This window comes from Poeciliopsis prolifica, unplaced genomic scaffold (assembly GCF_027474105.1).
Source record: "Poeciliopsis prolifica strain line A6 unplaced genomic scaffold, Auburn_PproV2 SCAFFOLD105, whole genome shotgun sequence".
In the NCBI taxonomy this organism is placed as follows: Eukaryota; Metazoa; Chordata; class Actinopteri; order Cyprinodontiformes; family Poeciliidae; genus Poeciliopsis; species Poeciliopsis prolifica.
In genome coordinates, this window is record NW_026562480.1 from 484,139 (window position 1) to 495,000 (window position 10,862).

General features: G+C 37.9%; 2 protein-coding genes across 2 annotated transcripts in view; one reads left to right on the forward strand and one right to left on the reverse strand.

Annotated features, from left to right (window-relative positions):
- Window positions 1–2,273: 2,273 nt before the first annotated feature.
- On the reverse strand, window positions 2,274–4,991 carry utp23 (UTP23 small subunit processome component). The gene is made up of 3 exons (XM_055023680.1): window positions 4,674–4,991; window positions 4,426–4,600; window positions 2,274–3,396 (listed from the first exon to the last, which is right to left on the reverse strand). The coding sequence occupies exons 1-3, from the start codon at window positions 4,859–4,861 to the stop codon at window positions 2,995–2,997; spliced, it is 765 nt and encodes a 254-aa protein (XP_054879655.1). The 5' UTR covers window positions 4,862–4,991; the 3' UTR covers window positions 2,274–2,994.
- Window positions 4,992–5,729: 738 nt separating this feature from the next.
- rnf5 (ring finger protein 5) overlaps window positions 5,730–10,862 on the forward strand; it is a 10,659-nt gene continuing 5,526 nt past the window's right edge. Inside the window, exons 1-3 of the mRNA XM_055023661.1 lie at window positions 5,730–6,158; window positions 9,847–9,865; window positions 10,745–10,857. Of these exons, the coding sequence (XP_054879636.1) occupies window positions 5,944–6,158; window positions 9,847–9,865; window positions 10,745–10,857 (347 nt within the window). The 5' untranslated portion in view covers window positions 5,730–5,943. The remainder of the gene's footprint in view (window positions 6,159–9,846; window positions 9,866–10,744; window positions 10,858–10,862) is intronic.

The following is a 10,862-nucleotide window of genomic DNA, read 5'->3' on the forward strand; positions in this document are numbered from 1 at the left end:
CGTCCAGAAGAAATGAAATGAAGTGTCCAGAAGAAATGAAGTTGCCCGACGAAATCGCAAGAGGCCACGCATTGTTTCGGCGCAAAACTTTATCGGTTTTCACGTTTAAATTGAACGTAAATTAAATTCGTTTGAGTTGTTTAATTATTAAAGTATGGACCCTAAATTTTAAACAGGTACAAAAAGAAAACCCTAGAAGGATTTACAACAGTAAAATCCTTCTCAGCTCATTGACTCTCAGTAAGAATCAAACCAGCACACCAAGAGGCCTAGCGTTGGCCTTCAACAAACAGCCTTAGCATCAGCTGCGTAGCAAAACCCGCAACGGCTCCTACCCTGAGATGTCTTCTGGACCCGCCATTGGAACAGTTCTTGACAGATTTAACAAACCTTTGACGGGTTGGGCGGATCCGCCAGGCACCTTGTAGCGATTCCTCAGCTTGAGGGAAGCGATCCTCAGCTTCAGTGAAGGGAATCCTCAACTTGATTGAAGTAAATCCAAAATCGATCAACTGCCAACGATCCTCAACTTGATTGAAGGGAATCCTCAACTTGATTGAAGTAAATCCAAAATCGATCAACTGCCAACGATCCTCAACTTGATTGAAGGGAATCCTCAGCTTGCTTGTAGTCCATCCACAATCGATCCACTGCTCGCTCCAGACGCCATCTTGTCTCCTCAGGTGTTTGAGGGAGGCTGACAAACCGCCGCTGAGAGGCCGTGGTCGGGTCTCTACTGCTGCTGGTCTGATTGGACACAAAAAATGGCTTCACTGACGTCTTCGGTGGAAAAAGACAAACAACTTAGAATAAAGTTTCCGAAAAATAACTTACCGAATAACCGATCCGCCAGCGATTTGAGACTTGGCGCTCCAGCGGCCTACGAGCCACCACTGCGGCCTCCTCGTAGGTCAAGTACAAGACGCCAAAATTGGCCTGGACGAACGCTGACCCGATTTAGTTGGAGCCGTAAAAGTTCCGGTCATAAGGCCTGACGTCCTCTCGGATTCCGCGTGTCGGGAGATCAGAAAATATCATTTTTAATCCGCGTCCCAAAGTCCATGAGTATCAGACCGACAGCTTGGCGTCTTCGTGATGCGGCCAGGCGCTAGCCGCATCACTTTTCAATAAGCTCATGCAGAAGCTGCGTCATATTTCTATCCAGCGTGGCGCATGCGCGTCACACTCATTTATAGCAAAACGGCGCGATTTGCTGCTGTTGCGAGATTTGACATTTTCCACTCCAAACACTAAAAACAATAAACCTGTAAAACCTGCAGAACTGCAAAGAAACAGTACAAATCTAAACATCTAATAAAACTCATATGTTTTATTCAAAATCTACCCAAAACATATTTCTAGAATAATTCAGAGAATCAGTAAAATGTTATTTGTATTTTTTTATAATGTAGGACTGAATAATTTTTCTTAAAATTTTCAAGATTACCATTTTTCTAAGAACAGACTAATGCAGTTTTAGAAAAATTTAGAGAAACAGTTAAAATGTATTTATCCATAGTTTTTAACCCTAAAACTATATGATGGGTAAACTGGCTTTTTATATTTTAAAGCCAAACTGCTGCTCCAGTATGTCCTGACTCTTAAGGAGTGAAGAGTGTCAAATGACAATAAATAACACATGTAATAATTATTTAAGTGTCCCATTAATTTATTAAAACTCTTCACTCTCCATAGATGTGTGTTGATCTGTCTTTAAATAATATAAGTTTGTTCATAAATGACTTATTTAATATGTGCAATAAAGTTTTGTAAAATATTTTTTTCTTTATCATTGATTAATTTATGCAAATATAATCAACAGATCTTAATCAAATGTTCCTGGACTTAATTTAAATGCAAATCCTGAACTTTCTGTCGTTTTGATGTTTCTGAAACGACAGAAACATCATAGCTCGATTTACTGGTCAGAATCCAGAGCTATGCAGATCATTACCAGCTTCAACTGTGATCTCTACAGAAAGTTAGAAAATTACAAAATAAAAACAGAATTTTCCTCCACTTTTCAATTTTTGCTGTTTTGAAAAAAAAAAATCTACTTAAAATAGCAGTAAATCTGAACATAAAACAACTAAGCGATCAAATCGTGTATTAACATGCAAGACAACACCAGTGTGGCTATGTTGAACTTTCTGTCAGTTGTTATCCTGAATCATGTCACAGCATCATGGACAGGGGGGAAAAATCCCATTGGGGGAAAAATCATAACAATCTCTCAGTTCATGGAACAATACAGAATATAAGCAAGAAAAGAGTTTATTATATTTTTATATCATCATAAAGTGTGTTCAAATGTAAATAACTAATGTCATATTTTCTAAACAAAACAACAGCTATGGTTGGGTTTCTCTTCCATGCTGTCTTTAGAGTAAAACAGTTCAGGACGCCCCCTTGTGGATTTAAATAATCCCTTCACTCTTTTCAGAGCCTCTATTGCTGGTGTGTTTTTCAGAAAACATTTAAAAGCTGTTAACTGTCATGTAACAGAAGAATATTTTCTGATTGCTGGTTCAATACAAACACAAGTTACAGAGTTACATGTTTAATTTATGGTTGAGTTGGCAAAATTAAATTTACTTTGGCCCTCAAATTTGTTTGACTTGATTTTGGCCCATGTGACAAAAAGTTTGGACACTCCATGTATGCAAATTGTCTCAATACAATTGTGAGGAACTCCACTGCTCTCAGCGCTGACACTTCATGTATATTTTTATTGGTCAACATGCTAAATCTAACACAGGTGGTGATCGTCATGAAGGAAAAAAAAACAATCCTGGTAATCCTTGATGATTTATCTGAATTAATATTTTAATTGTAATCTTTAGGAACACTATTGTAATTTTTATGATCTCCCTGACATCCTACAACCCAAAAGGAGATCAAGAAAATCTGGTTCCTTGGAAAGAACGGAGAGTCTGTTAAAACTGTTGCTCATTGTGAGAAACTAAAAGCATGAGTCTTTGTCTTTCTGTCCCACTATGTACTAATAACTACAGGAGCAGCCATGTTGTCTCCTTCTGCCGCTTTTCTTCTCTTGTGTCGACTTCTTTTCTTCTTCTCTCCTGGTTCCGTCTTCTTCTGCGCCGGTGTCGGCCCACCTTTCTTCTTCTTCTTCAGGCAGCTCAGAGGGTTGGGGTTTCTCTGTTTCCTCTTCCTCTTCTTCCCCCGCCTCTCCCCGTCTTTCTGGCTGATGCCCTGCTCCTCCTTCAGGCTGCGGATGCTCTGCTGCTGGGCCGAGGTCACCAGCTCCCCCAGCTGGACGGCCTGGACGTGGTCCAGGGACGCCTGGCTGGGCTTGTCCAGCACGATGGTGTTGAGGATGATGTAGAGCAGAGGGACGCCTGGGATCTTTTTCAGTCCATCAGTTACTGCACGATCCTGCACATAAATGGACAACGCATTTTACAATATGTAAAATAAAGTCCTAAAAAAGCCTAAATTGGAAAGCAATTTATAATTTTCCTTCCATTTCAGAGAAATTTTCACAATCCAAGAGCCTTTTGTGCCTTCAGTCCGGCTAACTAAAACTGATTAAAAGCCTCAAATGATACATGACCTTGTGAAAAAAGATCACTTATAATTTATATATATTATATATATATATACAGAATATATACTCTAGGAAATTCATTGTCATTTTATAAAAAACAGCAGTTTATTTTTTTTTACAATGAGTGTAGATATTTGTGGGAAAAAATACTGGTAGTTTTAGAGTCATTCAGTAGTTTAAATTAAAACTAAACAATTGAAATGTGCATTTTTTTAAGCATATACATTTAAAAATATGACTTCATTGTATTTAAATACCGTTGATATGCAAATAAATACAGTGTCTATAGCATGGGCAGAGTGGGATAGTAACTAGTAACATTTACTCAATTACTTGAGTAAGATTTTTGAAAAAAAAACAAACAAAAAACAAAAGACTTTTCAGTGTATCTTTATTACTTTTATATTTTTCTTGATTAATTTTATTATGAAGTATCTCTACTCTTACTTGAGAAGAATATGTGGATTTTCTACTCATCTACTCACTGAATGAAAAACAAACATTTTTAAACAAAAAAAAAAATCATCAGACACAGACACACACCTGCAGTTTGTGTTAGAGCTTCATCAACTTTAAGATGAAAGAAACTCATTTGGAAAAATGATTTTGTTTCTTACATCAATTACTGTCATTTTGGTCCTTCAATTACTAAAATTGCCAGTCAGTCTGGTGACGTAATTTTTAAATATTACATTATTAATAGCATCATCAGTTACTAAGTACTTAAGTAGATGTTTTAACAAATACTTTTTTATCCTTACTTAAATAATTGTTTGGACGGTTACTTTTTACTCGAGCAAAGTCCTCCTGTGTTTACTTGAGTATTATTGTTGAGTCCTTTTCCGACCTCTGCGTACCTGCGTGGCAACAAAGTAGTGGTGCGGGTTCGTCTCCTCCAGCATGGACAGCAGGCACTCGGATGCTGGGACTGGGTTTTTCAGATGTGCGCATTTCCTGACCTGAAACCTCTGCAGGATGATTTTAGCGCCATAAAGCTGCTTCCCAAGAGTCCCAAGTTCCTTCAAAGCGCAGCTGCGGATGAGACAAACGCGTAAGCAAAATGGATCGACGTAAACGCTGCCCGCAAACAAATACAGGTTTTCACCTTGTGGTGCACAGCTGGACTTCTCCCATCAGATATTTGGGCATCTGCTCCTTGATCTGGATCTTGTTCTTCAGCGCCGCCTGGCAGAAGGTTCCGTCAATGAGGAGCTGAAAAGGCTCCCTGAAGCTGAAGTTGTATTTGTAAAAGCTGATCGTTTTCTTGGCTTGTTTCTGTCTTTTGATCTTCATCTTGGATCGTTTGTCGCTGGAGCTTCATGTGGCTAAACGGGTCCAAAAATAAACCCCGTTTTTGTTTTACTTTAGCGGCGAACGCACATATTTACAACCAGAGCCAGCATGGGGACACAACACGCATGGGTGCATGCCTTTAACGAGTCCGATTAGAAACGATGAAGCGAGAAAAGTTCCGGTTTTGTGTGACATTCTGTTTGGATCGCACACTGCAGCTGCGATTTCTCGGTAAAACGATTCATATGTCGATAAATAACCAGTAAATGAATGAATGAATGAATGAATGAATGAATGAATGAATGAATAAGGGGGGACAGGGAACAGATTATTTCAAGCTAAAATATTTGGTTTCCCACAAGTAAATTTGGCCATTAAACAGCAAATGTTTCTACTGTTAATCACAGTAGAAACAAAGAATTTGGCAAAGAATTACTCCGGGATTATTTTAGAAAGCTGGGGATCTCGGGGTGTGTCATTTTTATTTATTTGAATTATTATTGCATTAAAATTATTTTAAAAAATAATGTACAGAACAGTGGGTAATAAAATAATAAAATACATAGTTCACAAGTAGAAATAAGGCAGTAATAGTGCCAGTGATAGAAATAATAATTTTAAGGCTCCATCTGACAGGGAGCGCTTGGTTTCTGCATGTAAGTCGCATAAAAACAGATGAAATAGAGATTTCTTGACAGAAAATTTGCATTTATTGAATATAAAATTCAGCTAGAAATTATATTGTGTTAATTACATAAAAAAGTTGTTTTTAGAGAACAAGAAAGCACATCTGTGTACAAAAATGAAAAACTACTGAAGACATTAGAACAGTGGTGCGTGTCTGAGCGTCATTACGTATGTAAGTGACGCAGGGTTAGCCCCGCCCCCTGTGTTTTCCTTCCGGAAACAGACGCCCTGATGAAGGCAGCAGTCCGGTAGCGGCTGCGGCTCCGCACGGTTCCTGGTCGGCACTCACCTCTGACTCGCAGCTCCACTTCGGTTCGGGTCGGGAACCCCGTTGACGTGGCTTTGACTCTGGCTCGGTGCGCTCATTTCCCTTTAGCTCTTTAGCGGCTAACATCATGGCGGCCACGGATCCACGCTTCTCGAGTAACGGCGGGCCGGCCAGCAGAGCAGGATTCCCCGCGGGGGAGAGCAGCAGCGACCGCGGCGGGCCGGGCGGCAGCGGCGGAGGCGGCGGCGCAGAGAGCGAGCGCGATCGGGCCACCTTCGAGTGCAACATCTGCTTGGACACTGCCAGGGACGCGGTCATCAGTATGTGCGGCCACTTGTTCTGGTAGGAGTCGGTGGTTTGTTGTAGTTTGGGGGTAGTTTGGCCGTTTGCACGGCCTCCGTAACCCGTAGTTTGTGTGGGTCACGCCCCACTGTGGCCTGTTTGTTGTCTGACTGCTGCCAAGATGGCTCACGAGTTTTGTTTCTGTTTGTTTTCATTGATTTATTTCATCAAAACTCATATTTTTCCGGAGGAACGTGTTAGAAACCCATTCCGGAGCTGATTGATTAACATATCTACAGTGTTAACATGTGATCAGCTTTGAAGAGAAGTGGTTCAAACTCATCATATGATCTGATTAGGAACAAAAATGTTCATCTAAGGACAGTTAAGAAAAACAAAAAATATTGTAAAAGTTTCATTAATTTTGATTGTGTAGTTTTGAAGGTGATAAAATACATTAACTGAGAAAAAGTTTAATAAGAAGGGAGTTTTGTTAATAGTTAATGAAATTCCTGAAGACTTCTAAAATAAAAATGATTGATAAACTAAAATAATATGTCTGCTTTCACAGCTAAAGTTTAAAAGTAAATCATTACAATCTACACATTACATAAGCCCAAGTTTCAGTATTTATCAGCTGCAATGTTCTTATAAAATCAACATATTTTTGTGTTAGTGCTTAAAATAAACTAGTCAAAGTCTTTCATTCTAGCACTTTCTCTTATCTGGGGTTAGGCTAACATTGCGCAAGATGAAACCTTCGAACCGTGTGTGGGAAATGGAAACTGCTCAGTGAATGTTTCTCATTCATGCGCGGCGCCTGTTCTTGTGCTCCAGTTAAAGCTGGAGGGAGATTACGGCCCAGGAGCAGATCTGGGTTAGCTCCACTGGTATCTTAATCCCAGGAAGAAGAAGGAAAAAAGTCACGTTCCTCCACCTGGACACCAGTGGGAGGTTGTGGCTCTATATTTAAAGTGACCAAGATTTCCAGATGTCGCCGCCTCTAAAAGTGCTTTGTTCAACAGAAGGTTGAACTGAGGCCCAGATTTAATCACAAATATTGACCTGGAGGACAAATCGTCTGAAGCTAATATGAATTTAACTGGAAATAACAACACTGTGGATATCGTGGGCAATTGGGTGCAGGATGTTGTATGTGAATGTAAATATATGTGGTTGTATATATAGATATATATTATTATGTATAAATGCAGCTAGATGTATATATATATATGGCTGTATGTAATACTTACATCTGGTTCAGGAAATACTATTTCAGATTTATTATTATTGTTTTTTTGTTTGTTTTATTTATTGAAAGATTCCTGAAAACAGGAAGACTATTTATGCTATGAATTAATGAATGGAGAAGGGGTTTGATTATATTAGTTAAACTTCATCATACTCCTTTTCAGACTCACGGTCACCAAATAAGTGGTGTATTTACATGTATTTAAGTATGTAAATTTGATAGTAAGGTATTGTATTTACAGTTGGAAACATGAAAGTCTGTATTATTATGTTTTATTTCTGCTGGTGAAATGTCTGTCTGAAATAAATTATCATCAAATCAAATCTGATCATTTTGAAAACAAAATTTCCACTCAATCTTTAGTTAAACACTAATAATAATAATAATAATAATAATAAAAGAGCAGTAAAGTGGTTCATTTTTCTCATTTTTTGCTCAAAGATCAGTGTCTGGGTGGGACGCTTATTTAGTGTAAAACACACCGTAACTCGTGTGTTTTTGCTGTGCGTTGTGTTTTATGCTGATGTAATGTAGTTGCTATGTTGCTTTAATCCCCTCTGCTCTTGGAAGTCGAACTTAACGTGATGAAACTGTGATGAAACTCATCAGGCTGCAGAACCGCCGGGGTCAGCTCACCTGCTGCAACTTCAACTCAACGTTGCATTAGTGCAGCAAACGGCGTTCGAGTCAGGAGCGTTGGGTTTAATAAACGTAGATACGACTGATGACGGAGCAGACCAGTTCTGCAGTTCTGATGAATCAAGTTACAGCTGGTTTCTATGACATGCATCACCAAATAAACACAGCTGGGTTTCTGATGTTCTGATGTGCTCGAGATTGAGCACATCAGCATCTCTATTTTGCTTTTATGTTAGAAAAACTTGATTATTTCACTGTGAATATAAACCATTGTGCAACAGTTTGGCTCCTCTTTTATATGTTTAAATATTAACCCCAAAAAAAGTTGCATTTGAGAAGCAGCTGCTCATCTCTTTAGCTTCTAAAAAGAAAGAGAAGCGCCACTAATTTCTGCAAGTAGAAAGCAACATAGAGCATTATATGTCTTATGTCTTACATATAATTGTCAATACATTTTTAAGTCTGTATTTATAGTCCTGGGCACATTTTTTGGCTATTTAAATAATTTTGTTTCTTGATTAAAAGTCAAGAATTGTAAAGAGTTTGGCCACCAAAATAGAAAACAATTAATGACCCCAAAACTTTGGCAATTGAGTTGCTGTTTTTCTAATAAGACAACCATCTAGAGCACTTTTTATATTTTAGATCTTCAATTACATACATATTTGATGAAGGTTTTATTTGTGGTTGAGCAGAAAAAGAAATAATAAAATAATTTTTGCTTTTTTATTTAATAAACCAATCAGTACCAAAAAGGAAAAGATTTGGACACTAGTCTGAACCAAACCTGAGCAAATATTGTTCGAAATTTGAGGAAATAAACATTTTGACACAAAGTAATTTTGAAGTACATTTGGTCCGTCTTCTTTCTGAAACTTACATTTAAACAATTTAAATAATCAATAAAACTAGGGCAAGTGTGGGATGAAGAATAGCAGCAAAGATGTGCTGCTGGGACTGATTTTGTCCGTTTCCTGCAAACGCAGCACCAGGTGCAGGTGACGTTCAGGTGACCCACTTCTGGCTATTTTCATCCACTTTTGACCAAAGTGTTTCACAATAATTACAGCATTACAGATACCGGTAGAGATATAATAAAACAAAGTTTGATTTTAAAAGAAAATACGATTGGCAGTAAAAAAAAAAAAAAAAACTCCTGATGAAATAACACTATGTGTAAAAAACAAACATATTTAAATTCCCAATAACTTGAATCAATTAAGTGCTAATCGTTTCCCCTCTTTTATAAGAAGATGGTCTTAAATTACAAAAAAAAAAAAACATTTTAATGAGAATAAAAGCTTTAATAATTAATTCTTGTTAATTCTCATGTTGGAGTTTATTCTCCAAATATCACAGCTTTATTCTGGTAATATTAAGACCTAATTCTCATATGATTTTATTCTAGTTAAAAAACAACAAAACAAGCATTTTGTCATAGACAGTGGAAGCTTTAAAACAAGATGGCCGCCATGCTCAAAATCTGGTTTTACAAACATTAAATCTTCAAAAACAAAAAATTCACCCTCTTTGTATCTTTGTATTTGTTTTATTTAGATGCTCGTTTCTGCATCACAGCATATTAAAAACGAGGAATATTCACATTTTCATGCCTTAAATCTCTCCTGTGAGTTTTTCCCTAAACGTTTCTGCACCACATTGAAGCAGCAGGTCAGGAAATCACCATCAAACCGAACAGGCAGCAGGAACGACGTTAATAAAACGTCTTTATCTCCAGGTTTTTGTCTCCTCATCGCCTCTAATCTGACGCTTACAGGACTGTTGATCTGAGCTTTTAGAGAAAAAGACATTGTTGTTTGAGTGTGAACTAATCTTTGTTTATTTTTGCCTCTGCAGCTGGCCCTGCCTTCATCAAGTAAGTACTGCTTTGTCGTCTCTTTTATAACCAATCGCACACAAACAGGTGGATAAATGGGACTTTTTAATGGCGCGGTTTTGTGGAAAAATACCAACGACTGAAATCCGAGTGAAGAAAGTTGCTATGAGAATATAATAGATTGTAATATTTCATCCTCTAAACTGCTAAATTCCAATTGAATGGACAAAAACTACATAAAATCTGTAAACTATCCCTTGATTTGACTAGATAAAAACAATATTTTAATTGAAATCTGGGCATTTTCCTGACATTTAACTCGATTAATGCATCAAAGGATCAATATTCGACATGTTTGATGTGTTGAAGGATCAAAGAAGGTGGAAATTTTCAAGTTTACTAAGTGAATAGAAAATACCAGCACTGAATGGAAAACTGTCCTACTTCAATCAATAGCAACACCAGCATCATCACCCACTAATAAACACATAAACCTTCCTGTAGTAGTTTATAAAATGGCTCGAGTCTGATGAACATTATGTTTTAAAACAGTTAACCATGATTAATACCATCATGTTTAATTATTGGATGAACAAACTTATGTGTGATTTAAATGGCATGGCTTATTTAATGGAAATATCACTGTTGTGAAATTCTTTTGCACTCATTTGTAACAGAAACGCAGCAGTTGAGTCTTTGTTCAGTTGCAACGTTCACACTGAAGAGTGGTGGTAAAACACAAACCCCAGCAGGATCAGTAATTAGAAAAACAAATCAGAGTATTGAGCTGAAAATCAGCTGATTTCTCGTTGAATTTCAAATAGATATGAATGTAGCTGCATTTTGGAAAATGTGTTTTTAAGTTTTCTGCTGTTCTCTTTTAAACAACGCGTTTTCTTTTTTCTTCTTCGTTTTCAGTGGTTGGAGACGCGGCCCAGCAGGCAGCAGTGTCCCGTCTGCAAGGCGGGCATCAGCAGGGAGAAAGTCATCCCGCTGTACGGCAGAGGGAGCTCCAGCCAGGAGGACCCCAGGTATG

What these genes read in the sequence shown, in the direction of transcription:
- utp23 (XM_055023680.1), bottom strand. Translation starts at nt 4,861, where the DNA reads ATGAAGATCAAAAGACAGAAACAAGCCAAGAAAACGATCAGCTTTTAC. An exon ending in GTCCAGCTGTGCACCACAAG is followed by an intron (nt 4,601 to 4,673) that starts GTGAAAACCTGT and finishes TCTCATCCGCAG; the next exon opens with CTGCGCTTTGAAGGAACTTG. An exon ending in ACTACTTTGTTGCCACGCAG is followed by an intron (nt 3,397 to 4,425) that starts GTACGCAGAGGT and finishes ATTTATGTGCAG; the next exon opens with GATCGTGCAGTAACTGATGG.